Source organism: Mirounga angustirostris, unplaced genomic scaffold (genome assembly GCF_029215605.1).
Source record: "Mirounga angustirostris isolate CCGP_5_RB_7025 unplaced genomic scaffold, mMirAng1.0.hap1 SCAF_15, whole genome shotgun sequence".
Classification (NCBI taxonomy): Eukaryota; Metazoa; Chordata; class Mammalia; order Carnivora; family Phocidae; genus Mirounga; species Mirounga angustirostris.
Window position 1 is genome coordinate 28,336,794 of NW_026991723.1, and position 23,551 is coordinate 28,360,344.

Genomic DNA, 23,551 nt, shown 5'->3' on the forward strand with positions numbered 1-23,551 from the left:
CTGACTCTGTCACCGGCAATCGATCAAGACAAACTCTGAGATTGGCTAATTGGGGTCTTTGCCTGCCTGGAGGCAAAGCACTGTGGGAGATAAAAAGGCATGTCATACTTGTAACTGTCAGAGAAGTTATGGCCTCTTTAGGAAGGGAAGGCAGATACAAATACACAGGCAACACGCAATGATGATACAAGATTCAAGATAGAATCCAAGGCATTGAGAAGTGATCACAACGCAGCGTGTGATCGACTGTCAAGTGAATGATTCAGATCATTGGTGCTAGGATGAGATTTCAGAGGAGGGAGGACTTTCTCCATATTTATTGTAGCAGAGCTGTCGAGACCCCATCCAGATCCCCCCAACACTCACTAACACACACACTTGTGGCTCTCTGCCTGACGTCTGGTTTCTGGCCCTGGGAGCTGCAGATGCCAGAGGAAATGCCCACAGAAACACTCTTAGCAATGGAGGTTGGGGAGATGGTGGATAAATATCCCGACTCCCTCCTGCTTCAGTTGGGAAACTCAGTGTTACTCCTCCTGACGTTCCCCAAAGTGATTGCCCTCCAGTCACCCCCACCTTGACAAGATACCTTGTGTGGGTTTCCTTCCTTCTGCTTCCTGTCTCCCCATCCTCTACCAAGTATTCCCTGGAGGCCCCTCCCACATAAGCCACTTGCACCTGAATCCCTGTCACGGGTCTGCTCCTGGGAGAACCTAAACCATGACATTTCTTTGTTCTGGTGTTCTTTGGCAGCTACCCTTTCATCCCTAATTTTGGTGGTTTTTTTTCCAGGGGAGAACAATTCTGCCACTTTGTCTTCAGCATAATACATTATAGCACTTTTTTTTATTGTGGTAAAGTAAACATAGCATAAAAATAACCATTTTAATACAGTTCAGTGGCGTTAAGTATATCCACACCGGTATACAACCATCACCACAGTCCATCTCTAGAAGGAATCGATCTTCCCAAACTGAAACTCTGTATCCATTAAACCCTAGCTCTTCATCCCTCCTCCTGCAGGGGCTAGCAACCACATTTCTACTTTCTGTCTCTATGGATTTGCCTATTCTAGGTCCTTCTGATAAGTGAAATCATAGAGTATTTGTCCTTTTTTGTCTGACTTACTTCAGTTAGCAGAATGTTTCCAAGGTACATCCATGTTGTAGCATTGTCAGAATTTACTTCCTTTCTGAGGCTGAATAATACTCTAATAGAGGTGTGTGTGTGTGTGTATACATATATACCACATTTTGTTTATCCACTGATCAGTTGATGGACATTAGGTTGTTTCCACCTTTTGGTTATATGAATACACTGTTTTGAACACTGGTGTACTATTTCTCTCTTTTTTTTCCCCTAAGCCCGAAAACATAATGCTTTTGGATAGAAATGTCCCTAAACCTCGGATCAAGATCATTGATTTTGGGTTGGCCCATAAAATTGACTTTGGAAATGAATTCAAAAACATATTTGGGACACCAGAGTTTGTTGGTAAGTTTCTTTTACTCCTGTGCTCGTTTATTTCTCATAAATATAATGAATTACACTGGCAAAATGTCCCCTGCTATAACATCATCTGTTTTCCTGGTACATATTTCTAGTTTATACCTGATGATAGAATCTGTTGACTCACTTTCTTTCAAAACTAAACACGTGTTTATTTCCTCTTAGCTCCTGAGATAGTCAACTATGAACCTCTTGGTCTTGAGGCAGATATGTGGTAAGGAGCATGCCCTTGACAGTCATCTTTCTGATTTACTTTACTGTTCTTCTGACATTTGCTTCTGGTTTTGTTTTTGTGTCTAGGAGTATTGGGGTAATAACCTATATTCTGTAAGTATCAAAATCCATGTCTCATATTCTTTTCCTCTTTCTTTGAGACCATATGTCTTATTAACCATCTATGTGTCATGTTGATCTCTTCAGTTTATGCATGCTTTTTATGTAAACATATTCATTTTACACCCCCAGAACACGTTTAGTTTATACTAATTAAACATGTTCTTCTAATTCCCAATGAGTCATCAGAAACTGCCGCATAATCGCTGAAAGCAAGCGTGGCTGTCCGTCACTGCTGAGAAAATAGGAAAGGGGTGTTTTTTTAACTACTAGATGCTGTTCCAAATTAACTTTTTAAATGCATCCTAGGCATTAAGCTTTTGTGCATGACAGATAAATGCCCTATAAAATGTAATTGGATTCTGAACTAACTGCCCGAGCACCGGATTATAATCCGATGCCTCACTCCCCTTATCAGCTATTATAGGAATTACATGACAACCCAGGAGGTAATTATTCACATTCTGCACCCCACTTTATTAACAGCCTAAGTGGGGCCTCCCCATTTCTTGGAGACACTAAGCAAGAAACGTTAGCAAACGTATCGGCCGTCAACTATGAATTTGAGGAAGAATACTTCAGTAATACCAGTGCCCTAGCCAAAGATTTCATAAGAAGACTCCTTGTCAAGGATCCAAAGTGAGTGTCCCTTATTCCTGAAGGGTTCCCGGCTGTGGCTTCAGCTGGACCAGGGGTGATACCTGGATTGTGCATGCAGCCACGTTTACGAGAGCCTGGTTGGTTCTGCGTGGCAAAGGAAAGCATGCCATGTGGAATGCTTTGGAAAATGCAGGCAGGGCCCTTTGGACCTGCTCAGTCAGTCCCTGCAGATACAGTAAAATAGTCCCAGAAAGACCAACGTTCTTTCCGGCTTTCTTCCATGAAGCAGGCCCTGAACTGCATTTTCCAGAGCATCTGCTTAGTAGGCCCAGCCGGCATGGAAACAACCTAGTGTTTGCTTCTATGGTCACAGCATTTTTTTTCTTTCCCCTCCCCCTACAAAGGAAGAGAATGACAATTCAAGATAGTTTGCAGCATCCCTGGATCAAGGTAAGTTGCCTATTGTGATTGGTTTGGTATTATAGGGCATCCTGGAATGCATTTGCCCTAGGGTATTACTAGTTAGTTACCATGGGGTCTCACCACAGATCACGTCTGCAATATTGTTTTTTATATTGGTGCCGTATTTTAAGACGGCTGACAGATGAGAGTGTCCTAATGGTCATGGAGGTGGAGAAGAATGAGCTGTCACAACGCAGGATTCTAAACCAGGAGCTGAAGGTCAAGTCTACTCAACAGCCATTTTTGGTTTGACCTGTCGGATGGTGGCCCAGAGAATATTTTAAATTTTTTGGAATTGATTTCCAGCATAAATATCATATCAACCCTGGATTTCCAGTGTCTATTGTAAAATCTGAAAGTCTACTAATACTGAGCCCTCATTCCGTAAGGCTTCCAAACCCTGCACAGCTGCCTAGGTGACTGAGCCTGTGGCCACCCCTGGCATATTATATACCTCTGCATTCCCTGAGACACCCATTGGCATTTGGGTTAAAGAACTAAAGTTGCTCCAGCTAGAGCAGAAAGGACTGAGGGTGGGGAATACGGCAGTTACAGAATCAAATCATGAAACTGGTAAGGGGATTGCAGTGCAACAGCTTGCATTGCTGAAGTAGGTTTTGGGCATCCAGAGAGTTCTGCTATGTGAGCTCCTAGCAGTTGCCTGGGCTCCCTGAGGAGGCAATGGTGTCTCCTTCTCTTGGCAGGGGAGCTAATGGCCTCCTAAAAAAAAGCAGTACAGGGGATTCTAATGCTGTCAGACAGGCCAGATTTGCTAACCTCTGAGTCCCCTACCCACTCTAAATTACTTGATGATGTTAAGTTCACATGCCTCATCACATAACCTCACCATGAATCTTGCCATTCCCAAACTCTCAGTGTGGGAAGTTGACATTCAGCCTGGTCCAAGCTCAACTCTTCCAACTTTTCCCAAGATCCAGTCTTTATGGATTTTATCAAACCCTTAGCCACAAGAGTTGACCTCCGGAGACTAGGTTCCTAGCTCTTGTGTATTATCCCAGCTTGTTTTGTTGTTTTGGTAAGGTGAGTGTGTGCACATCCCAAATAATTAGAGGTTTCCAAAAGTTGTCATGGCACACATTTCCATCATTTGAGTGCTCTAAATTTGCTTTCTTGGACTTTGATTTTAGCCTAAAGATACCCAGCAAGCACTTAGTAGAAAGGCGTCGGCAGTCAACATGGAGAAGTTCAAGAAGTTCGCAGCCCGGAAAAAGTGGAAAGTAAGAGTGTTTGGCAGGGAAGAATTAACTAATTTCTTTCCTCTGCGGCATTGCCTCTGGCCAGTCTCATCTCTTCTGATACCGGCCATACAAAAGTGCATCCTTTTTTTGTCTGTTTGTTTAAATTTACTCTATAGTCTTCTGCACTGTGAGGCTATTTTCAAAAGATAAGCAAAAACAATATTTCAGTCCTCTTTAACTCTGATTTTCATATGTAATTTTGAATTTTTAAAAAAAATCAAAACCATTCCCAAGGCAGATTTTTAAATCAGCACAACAGAAGTACAGTGCAGTCTTTTCCTAAATGCAACAAGCTGCATTTTAAATAAATCTGTTCTTTGTGGTAAGCAGCATGAAATTGTGTTTGTAGCAGAACTTGTGTAAATGGTTCTCTAAATCCAGCCTTGGTCTGTGAATGGTGGAGATGGGAGTGGGGCAGGGCCATGCGCATGTGGTCTGTTGTACTTTTTCAGTGTGGATGGCCGCCGTAGGGGCTGTGTAGGGCATGGCTCTAAAAGACATTCCAGTCAACTTTGAACAAATAAAAATTCAAGGTTAACAAGGTGACAGGATGTCTTCCTATGCCCAGGGTCATGCGAAGCCCAGAGGAAGCAGGTACTTGGCATGTCTCTGAGCATTGGGCCGGAAATGTACCTCATTTTCACACCCATCAGGTTCAGGATGACGTGATAGGGATGAGGAGGACCACAGCACTAGGTTACTAAGACTTAACAGTCTGAAGGAAGCCCTGAGAATAGGCTTAAAATGTAGAGAGAACCACCATAAGTTTCTCTCTTTTTCACACACACACACACACACACACACACACAATTATTTATTGTTGCTTTTGGCCTTGAGAGTAAATGCAGGGGTATTTTTGTCCTATAGGCTAAGGAGTTCCCCACTGTTTGTTTCCGACAACTGTATGAATTTTGATAGTCACATTGCTACCATTACAAGCTTGCCTGGGCACAAGGACACAGGACAAGACCCTTGCATACCATGCTTCTCTGAGTGGGGATGTGCAAGGGGTTTGTTAGGGTAAGATTCCACTGCTCAGAAAGTAGAGAGGAACATATTAAGAGAAGGGATGAAGGCTATGCAATTGTGTAATTAATAATGAAATGTGGAAGGAGAATCTCTATCCTGTTGTCTTGATTTATAAGACCTTTAGAAATTTCTTTAAGCAAATATGATCCAACCTGCTTATAGGACCTCCCACCCCTAAAGAACATGCCATCAGCAGTGAATGCTATCTCAAAGACTTTGCCATTTGCACTAATTTGAGTATTCTTATATAAGCTCTCTTTCTTCCTCTCCCCCTGCATTTATGTTTTGGTGTTTTTTTTGCCTTTTTTTTTTTTAAAGCAATCTGTTCGCTTGATATCACTGTGCCAAAGATTATCCAGGTCGTTCTTGTCCAGAAGTAACATGAGTGTTGCCAGAAGCGATGATACTCTGGTAAGCAAACCTGTTTGCCTTGGTGAGGTTCTTTCTTAGCACTGTGTATTTCAAATGTTCAGGTTGTTTGATTTGTTCAACAACCCAGAAAACGTGAAGTCACGGAAGTGTCAAGCCTGTTCTTCCTCCACTCAAGGGAGGGAGTTGGGTGGCTGATTTGATGTACTCTGTTGCTTCTCTTGTTCTTTTTCTCTTTGTTTGTATTGGCACCATACCCACTCCCACCCACTACCTCTAACACTCCCACCCCCCACCCCACCCCTCCCACACTCACAGTTTGATGAGTGACTGGCCAGCAGAAGAGGAAGGAGTTTATTCTCATTTTCATGAATAAAATGAGAGTCCTCTATTGCCACTTACCTTGGAAAATACTGGGTCGTAATAGTACAAAACGGGCAGACACTCCTCCTGCCAACGCACACACACCCACCCACCCAAAAATCAGGACAAATACTGTGGGGCTTGCTGGGGGAGTTCGTGGTAGACCAGACGGCTAAACCCACTTCCTCTGTTGACATTATATTGCATGTGTAACACCCTTGAGAACAGCTCCATAATTTTTTTCCCTTAATCCACACTGAAACCTAATCATAGATTAATTCTTCAGATATGATTGGACACATCTGAATTCAGTAAGACTCTCCCCTGACAGACAACAGGGCTTTGGGAGCCCTGGAGGTAGAGGGAACTTCAGAGAAGGCAGAAAGGGTGGTCCTGTAAGAACCAGCCTGCTCCTGTGACTACTACATAGTGAGTGTTTCCCGAGCGGCTCCAGGGACTCCATGGGCAGGATCACACATCAGCAGACACCAGCTCTTCTTTTCCCCCTGACACTAGTTGCTTCCCTGAGACTCCAGGTGTAGCCTTGTAGAGTAAAAAGAGATAGGAAATGTTAAGAAGAAAATAGGAGTGGGAGAAAAGCAAGGTCGGAGGAGGAGGAGGTGGAAGAGAAAGTTTGGGTTTGGGAATTGTTTGAGGGTAACAGCGGAACCAGGGACAAGACAAAAACTATTAATCTAAGTAAGATGAGAACAATTAAATGTTATAAATTAAAATCATCTTGAATAATCACTTAGGGGAAAATTTAAGTGTTGCAATGCAAAGTTTAGGGTAGGAGAGGGCTTTGGGGTGTGAGGGGCTCCGGGTGGGATGACCCCTCCCACAACTCAGGTTCCCTCATCGTCCTGGTGTCCTGCTAATCATGGGGACCTGTGGTAACAATCTGCTTCTTCTTCCCATTCACCCCATTTCTCTTGACTGTCATTTTTATGCGTATGTCTCTAAGTCATCAACTTGAATTGTGATGGAAAAGCAAAACCAGTGACATTCTTAACATGGGCTCTGTACGAATATTTTTAAAACGCTCATGAAGTTTGTGTGGATTCAGATCCATAGAGAAGAGAAAGCAGAGTCCAGAGAAATGCTTTCTCCATTCTGCCCCAAAAGCAGAGACTCAGCCTCTGTAGATATGCTTTTCCAGATTTGAAATATTAGAAGCCATACCCCTCTAAGTCCAGAGATTTTGTTTGGGAGTTTTCTGGCTTATTCCTTAGTTTTAATGTGCTGTATTTGGTAAATATCTTATTATTATAAGAAAACTTTGACAGAGTGGCAAAGATTTAACTAAGTTTTTGTTAATATTCTCTAGTTATTTTTTCTTTGTAATGAGAAATGCATCTGTTTTCCTTTTTCTGGCCTTTATTTTCATACTTCTTCCCCTCTAGGGTCTTTATATATATATATATATTAGTTGTGACCAGGTTTCAGAGAATGCCATGTGATTCTATACCTAGAGAAGGAAGAAATTCCTGTGATTAGAAAATAACAATTCTATAATTGAACGAATTACAAATTAAGACTATAGAATTCAGGGGCACCTGGCTGACACAGTCAGTAGAGTGTGTGACTCTTGATCTTGGGGTTGTGAGTTCAAGCCCCACATTGGGGGTAGAGCCTACTTAAAAATAAACTAAAATCTTAAAAAAAAAAAAAAAAACGGTGTAGAAATCAGAGGTATCATTTCCTTGGTTCTGTGGTTTTTAAGAGTCTGGGTTATGCCTGCTGTATCCTACAGTGGTGTGGGGACTCTATATTTTGAAAGATTGCTAAGATAAACACAGAGGGTAGTTGGTTATCAGTCATTGTTCTAAATCTGAGTCTTGAAAGCTGTTCGCTGTGTGGGTTATAATGCAAGTGACATGAAGGCCCAGGTAAACAGAAGGTAGTGTTAGTTTCCAACATGGCAGGAGCCAAAAGAAACCCCCTGCTTCCCTTCATGACCAAGTGGATTTGGGGAGGAAGTGGCTTACTTTCCTCTGAATGCTTCTCTTGACAGATGAGCATTGATTTCTCTTATGTTGATAAGAGGATCATGGCCAGCAAGCTAACTCTTTTTCCCTCTTCACGGTCCCTCTCAAGGATGAGGAAGACTCCTTTGTGATGAAAGCCATCATCCACGCTATCAATGACGACAACGTCCCGGGCCTGCAGCACCTCCTGGGCTCATTGTCCAACTACGACGTTAACCAGCCCAACAAGGTCTGATGCTGTTCTAACGGGGAGGGGGCGGGGGCGTCACTGTGACTGTACACCTCCAAGTCCAAGGTGGAGAGGATCCCTCTACTTCTCCATTCCCCCTGGCTGTTACAAACGCCAGCCTGTGGGGAAATCACTTCTGTGTTGAGAGTGAATTGAGTTAGAAATGAGGTCAAGGGCACTGAGGGCCTTTCTTCATGCCCGCCCCCCCACTCCCCGCACCTCTAATCATGACATTGTAAATGTGCTCCTCCTGCAAAAGCACATGTCACCCTTGACTGTGAATCCAGCAGAGAAGGGCTGTGTATTGTCCCGGCTCTCCCCGTTCCTGTGAGGCAGCAGAGTTGTGTGTCTGGTGAGACGCAGGAAGCTCTGTGGTGTGGGACCGCTGTGATAGTTGCTTTCCCTTTCCCACCAAACTTGAAACAAATTTTCTTTCTTGCCTCTTCCAGCATGGGACGCCTCCGTTACTGATCGCTGCTGGCTGTGGAAATATTCAAATACTACAGTTGCTCATTAAAAGAGGCTCAAGAATCGAAGTCCAGGATAAGGTCAGAATTTTGTTTTATTGCCACTGAATTAGCTTTTAAGTATTTCCAACTGTTTCTTTATGTTAGAGCTAACAGAGAAGAATAACATGGGCCCCTGACTTCATTTCTCCATTTCCTGTAAAGGAAGATGAACTGCCTAACAGGCTGGTCCAATCTAACCTGTGTTATAAAGAAAAAGGCAAACACTTCCCTTCCTCTTGGCTCTGTTGCTGGGCATCAACCTTGTGCGCTACCCCAGATTCACTCCTGACTAATCACGTTTACTCAACAGCGTTATTAGATGTCACATTTGGCAAAATTTTCATTACCTAATTAATCTTATCAGAAGTACATTTGCCTCCATGTTTATTAGGGCAACAAAGCAAGGACAATACATACACTTTGAGGTATAGGTCACCTTGGAAGGATAGACACAATTGTTTAACAGCAAATAGTCATTACAGTGGGTCTGCCGTCAGCTTCTGTAGATTTTCAACAAAACTATAAGTGGACTGAATCTGATTCTTAAGCAAGTTCTGACCAGAAATTGAAACGAAGGTTTTAAGAAAAGAAAAACGTCATTTTGAAATAATTCTAGATTTACCAAGAAAGTTGCAAAGATAGTACAGAGAGCTTCCCAGGTTGTTAACATCTTACGTAACCTTGGTCTTTTTGGCAAAACTGAAAAATAAAACGGGAGTTTATTCCTCTTGGAAGTTGCTCTTTTGAAGTTGCTGTCACCTGGGAAGGAAAATAGAGTGAGTCTGAGTGATGCATGCATTTGGATCTGGAAATACGACTCCACGTTGGCTTTTATACAGGGCGGATCCAATGCCATCTACTGGGCCTCTCGGCATGGCCACGTCGATACCTTGAAATTTCTCAATGAGAACAAGTGCCCTTTGGATGTTAAAGACAAGGTAAGGCCACTTCTTTTCTTAGGGACGGTGGGAAGCGATAAGAGGCTGCATATGAGTGTTGACCTGCCATATGCGTCCGGACCCAAAGCACAGCACTATGACCAGCACCTATAAGTGCTCAATAAACAGTGATAATATAACTCTACTAGCAGTGCTATTCAGTTAAGTGCTTTAAACAAAAATACAGCCTAAAATGTAATTCAAGTTCTTGAAAGTATACCTACTTTTTTCCCCTTCTAATCCTACCCTCAAAAGGACCCAGGGTATTGATTTACCAAAAGAGGTCCTCAAATTACTTGAAAAAGTAAGAGAATTCTCAAAATCTTCCTGCAGAGAATTTAATTTAGAAGTTTCTTTCTGCTGCTGGCTTGCTCTAATATTAAAATCTGCAGTTAGCTGAAATCTGCCAGGTAGTTGGCATAATATGCAAGCAGTGAATTTTCTTCCCCCTGACATGGAAACTCAAGGTTCTGCTAGAGGGACGACCAGAAACAGACCTGAGTCCTGATTCTTTTACTGAATTGCCGTGTGTACGTACCTTTCTCCTCCTCCTCCTCCTCTCTAAAGTAGCTGCCAGTGTGGATCTTACACGCACGGGCCGTAGAAGGATTCACGAGACTGCATGTAAAATAATGCTTTTGGGGGCAAAGATATTATAAAAATTATTGATTTAGCAAGATAACCTTACTTTCATATATCTGTTACTTCATTTGGTTCACACCACAGTCCTGTGAGTTCATTGGTAGGGCTGGAACACATACCTAGCATTCATACCTCCTCATCCATTATGCATTCTACTGTGCAACCCCGCTCTGCTCCTGATACTTGTAGACTGGTTTGTCATGTTCAGTTGGGACTGCCGCATACAGTTGTATGGAATGTGCACTGCTCTATATCTAAGGGATGATACGTCAAAGACACACACATACACACATACATATTATGGCAGTTTGGGGTCAGGTAGCATCAAATATCTTGTTTTGTTTTAAATCCGTTTATACTCACAAGTTTTGGGTAAAGGATATAAGTAAAATATCCTAAGGAAATTGCACGTATTACAAATTCACAGAATGCGATTGTGGGCTAATGGTGGTGTTTTTTAGAATCTCTGAGAATGTAAGAAATAACATTCTAAACATAGACAGTGAAATCAGAAGCTTGCTCATAAATAAAACTGTTTAAATAACGTAATATTAGGGAGTTTTGTGTTTTTTAAAAAGAAATCACATGGCTACGAGCATCAATATATAAAGAGGATTGAGAACCACCATCCCAGAAAGGGAGAGCGTTCTCACTTAGGACGTTTTGTGACAAACAGGATGAGCTACGTGTGTGGCTTTAACTAGCTCTGTGGGACACATCCTACCCCAGGGTCCTGGGCCCAGTCACCAAAGGGGCATCTGGCCCGGGGGTGGTGGGGACCCCAAAGGGGAAGACATGGAGGCAGGCATGCGTGGGATGTGGCCTCCAGTCCTGTGCATTTAGTTTCCGCAGTCTGCTGAATTTGGCTCTTTCTTTTACAGTCTGGAGAGACAGCGCTTCACGTGGCCGCTCGCTATGGCCACGCCGATGTGGTTCAGTTATTGTGCAGCTTTGGCTCTAATCCCAATTTCCAGGACAAGGTGGGTCATGGTAGTCGATGTCCTTTCATTTGCTTGCTTGCTGCATGGATGTGCACATAGCCGATTGATACAGTCGGGTCCTTTGGGTTTTCTGCTTTGATTTTAGAGGGCAGCCTCGAACCAGAAACACTAGCATTCATTCATTCATTCATTTATTCCTCTGGACAGCCCTACCGGTGGGTTGCTATTATCATCATCCTCATTTTACAGAAGAGAAGACTGAGGCACAGAGAGGGTCAGTGACTTGCCCAAGCTCACACAGCTCCTAAATGGTGGAGCCTGGGCTCAAACCCACACAGTCTGGTCCCTGAGTCATGCCGTCAGCACTACAATGTAATAACCTCTCATAGACAGACATACGTGTCTAAGGATGTTGATGGTGAATATACAGGCCTTCCAGTCCTGTAGACCTGGCGGCCAGTCCTTCCGGTGACTTGTTAAAGCCCAATTATCTCGGCACTTCTTTGCCAGAGCAACAATAAATTATGTGACTCATCTTTATGGTACGTCCATGACAGAAATCTTGAGGGGTTAAGATAGTTGCAGGAACGCTTGCTTGGATAAGTGCTGTACTGTGAGGAGTCTCAGATGAAGTGAATGAAGGCACTTTCACAAGAAAGATGCTAGGAACCTACCCACACCAGGGCTCACTCGTTCAGAAGAGCTGAGCCGACGGTTCCAGGGGGCTCCTGAAAGTCAGTCAGTAACCTGCAGGGAAAACCGAATCTGTCCAACACACAAGTGTGGAAGGCAAGAAAACTAATGAAGGAGAGACGTCACACCCACATCCGTTATTTCAGATGAACATTTTGCCCCAGTGGCCACGAGCCTTTTTCTCCGTGCTCTGGGACTTGGCTGCCGATGACGGCTAGAACTCAGCGTGTGCACACTTGCGTGTTGTCGTGTCCGTCTCCTCTATGCGTGTGTCTCTTTGGCCAGGAAGAAGAAACCCCCCTGCACTGTGCCGCCTGGCATGGCTACTACTCTGTGGCCAAAGCCCTTTGCGAAGCCGGCTGCAATGTGAACATTAAGAACCGAGAAGGAGAGACGCCCCTCCTGACAGCCTCTGCCCGGGGCTACCACGACATCGTGGAGTGTCTGTCGGAACACGGAGCCGACCTTAATGCCTCCGACAAGGTGCTTTGTGGGTAAACATACCACACTCCCCGGCAAGTGATCTGGGGGGCTGGGGGGACCACAAGCCTCCTCCGTTAGTTTACCTAAAATAACAAACTCGAATGTAGTAAACTACAGTGATCTTTGTCTTCCCTGTTTCAGAAGCTCTATGGCCTTTTCTAGATTCTGTTTAATAATTAATATTCATTGGTGGCATAGAACACTTTATGGTCACATGACTCCGGTGTCTATTTTATGTTTAGCCTTTTTCGCTTTGGAGCAGGTACAGTGAGCCTAAGACAATCTTCAGTTAGGACGAGAATTGGCAACTCACTATTCGTAGATAAACAAAGAAACAGGTGGTTTATTTACTTTCATCACCAGCTCTTTTGTAAAAAGACAAAACCCACCTTTAAATTGTCTGATAATTGCCGTTCTAGGCCAGGTGTTCTTTTATTAATGATACAAATTCAGCATAATCTATTCTTACTGTGAGTTTGTACTTACGTGACTTACGTGAGGCTGTGATGTTACTCTGTATAGTCCGATTGGGGACGCTGTAGTTAAGTTAGCACCTGCCATTTGTGGAATATTTTCTTAGTACGGAGAGGTGGTTCTCAATTGGGAGCAAGCTTGTCCCCAGGAGACATTTCGTAATGGCTGAAGACCTTTTTTGGTTGTCACAGCCCGGAGTCCCCACACAGACATGTCCCCAAAATCTCTCCCCGGCACAGGGAACTCAACATGTCTGTTCGCCAGGGAATCCATAACAAGTGGAAGGAACTCTCAGGCTGGTCTTTTTGGGATGCCTGGGTTCAGCATGTTATATTTGCCCCTGATATATACGACAGCCTTTGAGCACATCACTTTCCATGTTTTTTTCCTCAGTTTCTCCCAGGGTAAGATAAAAGAATAGTCTTTCTGCCTAGGAAGTTAGTAAAGATGCTGAGCAAATGTTTTTAAAAGTGGTTTTCAAGTGCTTGATAAAACAGGCCGTTGAAGTACCAACACTTACTTAAGTTCTATAAAGTCAGGGACAAGAAGAAGTGTTGGCTGTTTCTATCTGATTGTACTGGCCGCGCTCGGATTAGTCAGGCTGAGGGTCAGCTGAGTCTGTGGTTATTCAGAGCGGGGTGCACGAAGCCTCTTGGCCACCCACCAGGAGGAAAGTCTGTGTTGTAAGCCTCCTTCGGGCTTTGTACTAGCAATGCTGTTACCAATTCATCTTGGCCCAGTGGCAGCTGGAAAGGCGAGAGGCCAGGCCCGCATGCCCAAGGGAAAGTGCTGATGGCCCCTGGTGCTTCTTGCAGGATGGACACATCGCTCTTCATCTTGCCGTGAGACGGTGTCAGATGGAGGTCATCCAGACTCTCATCAGCCAGGGATGTTCTGTTGACTTCCAAGACAGGCACGGCAACACCCCCCTCCACGTGGCCTGCAAAGATGGCAACGTGCCTATTGTGGTGGCCCTCTGTGAAGCCAGCTGCAACTTGGATGTCTCCAACAAGGTAATGCAGGCGGGGATCTCTGCAGGGACCAGCGTGTGCGTCCATCCACCTGCCTCTGGGTTTGGGCAGCCTGCTCTTTGCGTCTCGTCATTGTTCAAAGTCTGTGTTACTCAGGGGGACCTGTTCCATCTTATAGGGCTCTCTACTTAACGCCATATTTTACATTTGGCTTTTGAATAACGTCCTGAAGTAACAGAAAATTATTACATTAATAAGTACTTCCTACCTAGCCAGGTTGTCGCTTACGAACGTCGAGAGAGGGAGAGAGAAAAAGGGAGCGTGTGTGTGTGTGTGTGTGTGTGACCTCTTGTAGAGGAATCCCAGAACATCAGTCAAATGAGAGCATCTTTCTGGAGCACTAAGTCTTCAGGAAAACACCTCATTGAGAATCTGAGAACCAGATTTCTGTTCTTAGCTTCACCCACTGAGAGTTTTATCGTCAAGCATTCACAACCCTTTTTTGTGCTAAATAAATTTGGTAAGACCAAGGGAATATTATCATTTGGCAAATAAAGAAATGGAAATAAATAATTACATGCTCCAAAAACCCCAGGTGTTGACTTCTAAAAGTTAGCGAACACCTTCCCTTTTTCCTGAGCACCATCTAGATTTTCATTACCAAATAAGACAGAAGAGTTGGGATATTCCTGTGGTTTCAGCCATGTAACTGTATGAAAGGCAAACACTATTCTTTTGTGATTGTGTTAAAAAGAAAGTCCAAGTAGCATTAAATTTTTGAATGTGGGAAGTGTTTGTTTATAAATGGCAGTCTTAAAGCTAGCAGAATTTTATTATGATTTATTTGAGGTAAGAGAATTAATACCTGAAACAGCAGGAAAATTACACTCCTACAAAAAATTACTCCTCTCACCTATTATGTGATTAATTCTAAGGAAAACTGAAATTGGCAATCTTCGCATTCTGGAAACTTGAAAACGCAACATCATAGGTCTCAGCCATTAGCTGCTGTGCCAGTTGCTTTCTTGAATAGCTTTGGAGTTGACCATAGCATGCACAGCTAGCTACTTTGTGCACAGCATTGGAGATGAGCTGTCCCCTGGGAAGGTGGAAGGACTCAGGGTACTTTGCACTAAGTTAAAGAAAGGAATGGGTGTTCACCCCATGCCTAAGTGCAAACAGTGCACTTGCTAAATATGCTCTCTAAAATACCCAGCAAGAGGGGCGCCTGGGTGGCTCAGTCAGTTAAGCAGCCGACTCTGGATTTCAGCTCAGGTCATGATCTCTGGGTCATGGGATTAAGCCCTGCAGCGGGCTCGGTGCTCAGTGCAGAGTCTGCTTGAGGATTCTCTCTCTCCCTCCCCCTCTTCCCTGCTCTCGCACACACTCTCTCTCAAATAAATAAATCTTTAAAAAAACAAAATAAAATACCTAGCAAGATAATCCTAGACTTTCGTATTTAAAAACAACTGGCTTATTGAATGGGAAAGCCTTTCCATTTTTGATGCTGCGGATGGGAGTTCGGACTTGCCCCCTTAGATTTGTTTTTACTGTATACAGCAACACGGCCGCTCAGAGAGGACATTCAGTAGGTGATCTGGTCATGGACTTGAGCTCAGCTGAAGCTCCAAAGTGTCATCCTCCTGGAATCCATAGCCTAGTTCAGGCGGTTATCTGGAACCTGTCCAGAGCAGCAGCTGCTGATAAGCAGCTCTGCGCACTTGGACCCGCAGACAAGTTCCCCGGGCTGCCGTCGGTGTCTCAGGGGCTCAGTGCACCGTGACGCCTTCTTCAGAGGACTGGGAACATCTTTGGTTTTTTTCTCCCTTTTTTTTTAGTTTTTTGTTTTAGGAAAATGATGGAGCTCTAGAGGAGCTTGAATGATGTGTATTAGTAAGAGGAAGGCATTATTTGCTTGGAAAGCACATCTGGCTTTACTTGGCCTCACCCTCGTAAGCAACTGTCCAAATGGACATGGCACATGACAGCCCATGTCCCACAGGCAGACAGTCACTCCTTTCTCGTGGTGTGTCTGGCCTTTTCCTTACCTGGATTCAATTCCCCCAGAGATAAAAGTGGCCATTCAGATCCTACCCTTGTCCTCAGTATGTGACAGGAATTTGTCCCTATCTTTGACACTCATCAAAGTGAAATAGATATTTCTCAGTGTTCATTCGTCCCGTGGGAAAATCAGGAGAGTGGCTGTGTAAATGGGCTGTGTTGGGGAGCACAGGGAGGAGAGAGCTGGGTGGCACAGAGCCTATGGACCTTTACCCTTCTTCCTCTGGGATGGCTTTTCTTATCAGCGAAGACAGAACGCATGTTGTGCTCATACACACATACACATGCACACACATGCACATACAAATGCACACACATGTGCACACATGCACACAGACCAGCACAGACACATGCACCCACACAAACACGCAGAAAGATGCACATAAACAGATATGCACACATGCAAACAGACAGATGCATATACATGCACACACATGCACATGCATACACAGATGGGCACACATGCAAACAGATACATATACATGTGTATGCACATGCGTACATGCAAACAGATGCATGTACACGCACACATGCACATGCTCGCATACACAGATGGGCGCACATGCGAACAGATGCATATACATGCACACATGCACAAGCAGACACGCGTGCACATACTTGCATACACACGTGGGCACACATGCATACACATATGCACACGTGGATGTGCGCACACACACATGCATGCATGCACATATCCAAGTGCGTGAGAATGCTGTGCCAGTCAAGTGTGTATTAACGCCTTTCTCCAGCGGCACGGTGCTCGGTGAGGTCTGAGGGGCTTGTGGATGGCGGAGGGAATGGCTCTTGCCCTCAGGCTGCTTTTCGCTCCAGCCGCGTCTCCTGTTGCAGTCTCTGCTGTGAAAGCAGACAGGTGTATGGCAACGCGGACCTTGGCACATTAGAGAAACCGGGAGAGCTTTTCAGAGACATTTAGGGCTTTGCTGGATGAAGAAGAGGGGAGCATGTGTTTCCGACTGAGGGAAGTGTTCGTCTATGTTTGGGGATGACTGTCTGGATGCACCTGCAGCTGACATGGGCTATAAGTATTTAGGGAGGCAGGCAATGGGGCACAGAGAGAAAATGCAGGTGGAAGGGAATCTTGGGTCCAGATGGCACAAGACCTTGACTCCAACGCTCAGGAGTTTGGGTTTGGTTCTATCAAAGGTTGGAGCCTTCAAAAGCATCAACTTCCTAGTCCTTTTTCTTTGTTGTCCTTCTTCCCTTCCATAAAGCGATACCTACCACTGCCAAGCTTCCGTTCCTTCCACATAAATCCAAACACTTCATCGCATCTTTACAGTCTCTTTTCCTTCTCACTTCATTTCTAGGGTATTTGAAATTTTCATATCTGCTTTCTAAAGCTTTCTAGATGACAGTAAACAAAACACAGACGTGTATGCCCATTGCAGCATTATTTATAAGGGCAAGGAATGGAACCACCTTAAGTGTCTGTCCTCAGAGGGCTGGCTGAGTGAATTATGACATATCCACACGCCACGTATTATTCAGGTATCGGAAAGAATGTAATAGATTTAGTGACAGGCATGGCAAAGTGTCCGCCGTGTACTGTTAGGTGAACGTATAAAGTGGAGTATGATCATGACCTGACTTTTCAAATTGTTTGTTTCCTTTTATGGATTCAGAGCTAAAAGCTTGGAAGGAAAAGCACCAAAGGGATCAGCAGGACCTGCTCTGAGGAGGGAACTTGGGGGAGGGGACAGAAGGAAAGGAGCACTTCTGTTTTCCACCCCATCTCGCCCTGTCCTTTGTATATTCTAAATCAGCATGTGTTAACTTCAGAACAAAAGCTTACAATTGCAAATAAACAGCCTAAGACTGGTACCTGAACTTCCTCAGCCTCTCTTGTCCTAGGGTCTCAGAACTTTCTTTGTGGTTCCCCCAGGGCAAAAGAAATACCTAACCTCTCTGTTTATTAAGTGGTTTGGTCCAAATGACCTAGTAAGAATTTATGTCCTAATGACTCAGTACCTGTGGGAAAAAATGATCCACACAAATGGAAAGAAAATGAATATTTTTATTTCCGTCTTCCATAACCGCAATGGCCTGCCGATGGGGTGTGTGTGCTTTTTGGGCACCTCACAGCCCCTGAGACCTTGAACCCAGGTTGGACACTGCCTCCCTTACTTCCCTTCCCGTTCTACCCTGATGTCCTCAAGATACTGGTCTCTTGTCACAGGAACCTCCAAACACCCTTTGTGCTGACGTCAAAGGGAAGGCAGTGCAATCTCATGCTGAGAGCCTGAACTGCCTGGAGCTAGTAGTTCACTTAGTGTCTGAACCTGCTGGTTCCATCAAAAATGTAAAATATTCCTCTGTAGCCCATGAATTCACTGCAATGCCCTGAGGTGCCTGGGCACACAGTTTGGGAACCGCAGACATAAACAACAGGGAGCCTGGTGGGCATGGCCTTGCAGTGTCACCTCCTTAGAGTGACTTCAGTAGCTGTCATTCCATCCCTTTGTCCCTTGCAGTGTCTGTATTTGAACTGTGATGCAGATCTTTCTGGAACTTTGGGACCCTTTATAAGAGCACTGACTCATGCCTCCTTTTTGCCCGCACAGCGGGAGACTTGATTTAGTTATGATAAGCCTCCTACTCTTAAATCCCTTAGAGTTTTATTTCCAAGTTACTCTCTTCACTGGAAAATGCTTGCACCCGTTCTGCCGGGCCTGCGTCCCTCAGGAGCGGGCGAGTTTCTGGAGAAGGGAGCCCACACTTCCTGCGCCTTCAGGGGGATCCCAGATCCCTCAGACAGCGCTGGCGCATGAGGTAGACTCTCAATCAGGGCCGGCCTCAGCGTCGATTGTGAGAAGGACTCTCTTTGGGCTTTTTTGTGTCTTCCAGTACGGCCGAACTCCTCTGCACCTTGCGGCCAACAACGGGATTCTGGACGTGGTCCGCTACCTCTGTCTGGCGGGCGCCAACGTGGAGGCCCTGACCTCGGTGAGTTACCTTCCGGCAGGAGAAAGCCAGAGAAAGCGAGAGAAAACGTCTCAGGCCTTGAGAGCATGAGGGGAAAGGTATCCGCTGTGAAGCTTTGCTCCTGCACTGCACTTAGGGGGAACAGTTGCCCACGCAGAGCCAGGGCGAGGGCTCGCTCTGCCGCCTCCCCTGTGCATTTCGTGGCCCGCGCTGCCACGAAGGCCTGCCGTGGCCCACGTTCCACAACAGCACCTTGGGTGTGTGGTTAGACATGAGTGTTTTCCTTTCCTCAATGCCCCCCCTCTCCTACAGGGCTCTGGAGGTTCCTGGGGTGAGGGTGGGGTGGGGAACCGCTTAGGAGAGCTGTTGTCTTCTGTTTAAGAAGTCTGGCTTGGCTCTTAGGCCCGCATAATGATTTTACAGGAGATGCTTCAGTTCCCCTGGCCCCCCCACTCCCCATTCCACACCAGGTACCGCCCTGCTCCATTTACATCTCGGGAAATACCAAAGAGGACAAATCCGGGGGCTAATGAGATAAGGTTGTAATTTTACTGCTTACAGGGAAATACTATCATTTGACTTGCTTCTGGCCTAATGGTGGGTTGAGTCTCCCACTCTGTTATGTGGGAGACTCCTGAAACTCACTAGTGCTTTGCCAACATGAAGTGTTTGTCTAAGGAGAGCCATTGGAGTTTTGAAATATGGCAAAAATTTAAAATATTTTGGGAAAATCAGGGCCCTGAGGCTGGAAGGGAGGCCTCATTTCCTGGAGAGGCATGCAGGGGTTGGCAAACTAGGGGCCCCAGGCCAAATCCAGCCTGCTGCCTGTTTCTGTAAACAACGTTTTATTGAGACCCCGCCATGCTCATTATTTACGTATTTATGGCCACTGGCATGCTGTAAGGTGGAGCTGAGCAGTTGCAACAGAGATCCTATGGCCTACAGAGCCCAGAGTATCTACTCTCTGGCCCTTTACAGGAAATGTTTGGTGACCCCTGGTGGAGGACATTGCCTCCCTGAATGCACTGATGTTCCTTTGATGCCTTCTGTCCCCACAAGTACTGGGCCCATTCTCTGTAGTGTTGAGCCCTGAGCTGGGCTTTTCTGCAAGCCCAGGGAATTCCAGTGCTGTAGATGGGATTGTCCCTTTCTTAGGGCACCTCCCCACCCCTCACAGAACCCCACGTGGCCATGCATGGGCTTCTAGGCCTGATGTGCCATTATCAAACCCTGCCCAGCCATGTCTTGGCATTAAATTCAGTTACTCCACAGTGCAGGATTTATATGCATTTTTATGAGGAAAAGTATATATATATATATATATATATTTTTTTTTTTTTTTTTCCATCACAAATGTTGCCTCATAAAAAATAAACTGTCAAGGATGGCTCTGAGGATACCAGATGCTGATTCTGCCAAACCCCACAGTCAGGTTGAGGACAGTAAAATGTGTGGCCCTTGGCCTCTGCTGGGTGGTTGGTGCTACCCCACGACCTCTGTTGAACCCTGGGTCCTCTCCCTTTGCCCTTGCCCACAGCAGCTGTTTCCTTACTTCCCACCAGGGGCCTCCCCCTCCAGCCCGCCCTCAGGTGTATCTCCTCGTTCATCCTCTGCTTACGACTGTGCCTCCCTGGCACCCCTCGTTTCTTCAGTCCCCAAATACTGGGCACATACTGTGCACCAGGCTCGGCTAAGACCCCGGAACACAGAGGGGCCTGGGCAGATGAGCCCCCCTCCCTCAGGAAACTTCCAGTCTAACGGGCTCTTATGACCCGACTGGCCCAGCCTCCAGGGCAGGTGCGGTGGAGACAGAGATCTCGCTCTTAGATAGAGCAAGGGGCAGCCTCCCAGGTGTCCAGCAGGGGGCGGTATGATCACCAGACCCGGTGTCGCGAGCTGACCTCTCCAACAGAGCCATCACACGTGCAGCAGGTGCCATTCTAAATGTTCTAGAAGCCACATCCAAAAAGGAAAAGAAATGAAGAAGTTAATTTCAGGAATATATTTTGTTTAGCACAAAACATGCAAAATGTTATCATTTCGACCTGCAATCAGTATTTTGAAACTATTGAGATATTTCCCATTCTTCGGTTTGTACTGTCTTGGAAATGCGGTGTGTGTTTTACACCCACAGGCATCTTAACCTGGGCCACCTTTCAAGCACCGCGTAGCCACGGGTGGGGAGGGGCCGCCTCCTTACTGGCAGAAACAGTGCCCGCCCCTTTCCTGTGCTGTTCTCCCTGCCGCTGAGAGGACCAGGTCCCGCGTCCTTAACCCCAGCTCGCGACCCTGCGGCGCCCCCTAGCGGTCGCTTGCCGTCCCATTCTGGTCTCAGCCCCAATTACTTGGAAAAGCCTCTGAAAGTCCTGCTCTCTTTTTCCTGAACTGCCGCCCCCTCTCCCTCCGCACAGTCCCTTCTGGACGCTGTGCTCTCTGCCAAGTCTCCAGTCACCTCTTGGTAGCTCTTGCCTTCAAAACTTTTTTATAATAAGATAAAACACAGATTTTTTTTTTTTTACAAAGTACATGAACAAAAGTAAAGCTCACTGAATTATTATAAGATCGGCACCTTTATAACCCACTCAAAGGTCAAGAAATAGAATTTTCAAGGTCACCCCAAAAGCCCCCAGGGCCTGACTCAGTTGCTGCGTCTCCTTCCGCACAGTGTAACCCCACTCTTGACTTTTGGGGTAACCATGCCCCAGCCTGTCTTCATTGTCCCCCGCACCTAAGAGGCAGCAGCTTTTCTGAATCCTGGTGCATTAGCTGTCTCTCCAGGACTTGCACTTCCTGCCCCTCCCTCCCGCCTTGGGTAAGAAAACCCCACTTGGTCCTGCCTCTCCTCCTGCCTCTGCTCACCTCCTCCAGCCCCATGTCCATCCCAGTGTCCTCCCATCCTCCGCCCCTGCCCTCTGACCACCGTGGCCTGCGGCTGCCCCTGGCCTCAGGCCCACGTCCTCGGCTCCAGCCCCACTTGCCCCGGAGCGCCCCCTCGCATGCCCTCTGGTGGGCACCAGCTTCGGAGGGCCAGACCTCCACGTTTATCGTCACCCTCCTCCCCAACCTTCTCTGTCAGTGTCGGACCTCTGCAGAGTCGCCGGGTCCAGGGACGGAGAAGCTCTGCTTGCCTCTCCCCTGCATCCTCCTGGGGGGCCTCGTCCCAGATTCTTGGTCTCATAGCACTCTGGCCTCTGGCCTCTGGTTAAGGACCTCAGTGTGTGTTTCTCCCAGGACCAGCTCAGCCTCGGATCTGGTCCCTTGATTGTAGCCGTGGCCCTCCTGACCGTTCATTCCATCACCACATCTGTGGTTCTGGAAAAGCCGATGAACTCCAACCTCCGCTGCCGGGCACCCTCTATGCCCAGCCTCACCCTTCACCCGGTCCCCCTCAGCTATACCTGGCAGAAGAGAGCTCTTTGAAGGTCCTGGGAAGCCCTTCGCTTGCTCCCAGCTCACCGAATTGGCATATGCTCTTCTTTCCGTCTGGAATCTCCTCTGTTTCTACTCCCTCCCTCCCCTGCACACACACACCCCTGCCATAAGACGTGATGTGCCCCTTCCTTCCATGTGAGAGACTTTTAATGCCTAATAGCAGACACCCAGGCACATAGTCACAGATGACATTAGTGGCAGGAAGATTCTGGAACACTAGCTCCTTCTCATCTTTCAATATTCGGCTGGAGCCCCAGACAGCCTCGTCTTTCTCAGCCCCCAGTAGCAGTTATGATTTGCTCCCCTTTCTTGCTCTGTTGGAATTGACTGCTGATCCCCCATGAGGCTATGAGCCCTTGGCCATGATCATGTGCAATTTGTAACTGGTTTCCTGGCTTCTAACCTCACCTGCCCAGTCTGTTCCTCAGGCAGCAGCTTGTGTGACTCCATTGAAATATAAGTCAGATCATGTCCCTCCTCCACTCAGACCCTCCATCAAGTTAGAAGTCTTTAGGAGGGGGGCTCCCTTAAAGATTGGCCCCTCACATTGCCTCCCTGACCCCCATCTCTTACTCCATCTCCTCCCTTTGACCCCCCCCCACACACACCACATGAGCTATATGAGCTTCTTTGAAATTGTTCAAACATGACAGGCATCCTGCTGCCTCAGGGCCTTTGCACTTGCCTTTCTTCACAGGCATCCAAATGGCTTGCTTTCTCTTCTCCTTCAGGTTTTGACTCATACATCACCTTCTCAATGAGGCCCTCCCAGACTACTCTTTGTAACCAGGAGGACACTGCGTGTTAGAATTGCTTGTGGGAATTAGCACCTGGCTCAGGGGCACAGGATAGGGCAAGGCCAGAATGCAAAACATCTAGCTCCCACCCTGTTCCCTCCTAGAAACACAGGGAGTTTGGGGAAATTCTTAGCTCTTTTATTAGTAATTAATGCTGCTTCCTTTTTCCATGACCAGTACACTGTTGGTTCTTTTCATTTGGTTTTCCCTAATCTGCTTCAAGTCCCTGTGTGGTGAGGGTCCCGGTTTCCACCTTACAGATGAAGCCCAGGTTCCAGGAGGCCCAGTGACTGACCACTCAGCTCGTGAGGGGCAGATTCAGGATGTAAACCTCGTCCTCTTATTCCAAAGGTCAAACTTTCCATGACACTGACAGGCCTTTCTTTTGGGAGCCTGAACAGTGTCTCTTAGGGCCAAGTGTTTTGCAAACTGTAAAGCGCTGCATAACTGTAGGGCATTTGGTTGATGGTGGTTTTCCTGTCATTTGAAAGGCTCTATGATGGACAGTAACCTTTGTCACTGA

General features: G+C 46.2%; 1 protein-coding gene across 11 annotated transcripts in view; it reads left to right on the forward strand.

The window, feature by feature from the left end:
* DAPK1 (death associated protein kinase 1) overlaps positions 1-23,551 on the forward strand; it is a 180,180-nt gene that overhangs the window by 124,721 nt on the left and 31,908 nt on the right. For all 11 annotated transcript variants that reach the window (XR_010407790.1, XM_064579640.1, XM_064579635.1 and 8 more), the window contains 14 exons: positions 1,365-1,494; positions 1,675-1,723; positions 1,810-1,836; positions 2,329-2,481; positions 2,847-2,892; positions 4,053-4,142; positions 5,511-5,603; positions 8,022-8,141; positions 8,591-8,689; positions 9,490-9,588; positions 11,112-11,210; positions 12,150-12,347; positions 13,637-13,834; positions 18,722-18,820. Coding sequence is in view for 10 of the 11 variants with exons in the window: in XM_064579640.1 (XP_064435710.1) it covers positions 1,365-1,494; positions 1,675-1,723; positions 1,810-1,836; positions 2,329-2,481; positions 2,847-2,892; positions 4,053-4,142; positions 5,511-5,603; positions 8,022-8,141; positions 8,591-8,689; positions 9,490-9,588; positions 11,112-11,210; positions 12,150-12,347; positions 13,637-13,834; positions 18,722-18,820 (1,500 nt within the window). In the remaining variant the exon portion in view is untranslated. The remainder of the gene's footprint in view (positions 1-1,364; positions 1,495-1,674; positions 1,724-1,809; positions 1,837-2,328; positions 2,482-2,846; positions 2,893-4,052; positions 4,143-5,510; positions 5,604-8,021; positions 8,142-8,590; positions 8,690-9,489; positions 9,589-11,111; positions 11,211-12,149; positions 12,348-13,636; positions 13,835-18,721; positions 18,821-23,551) is intronic.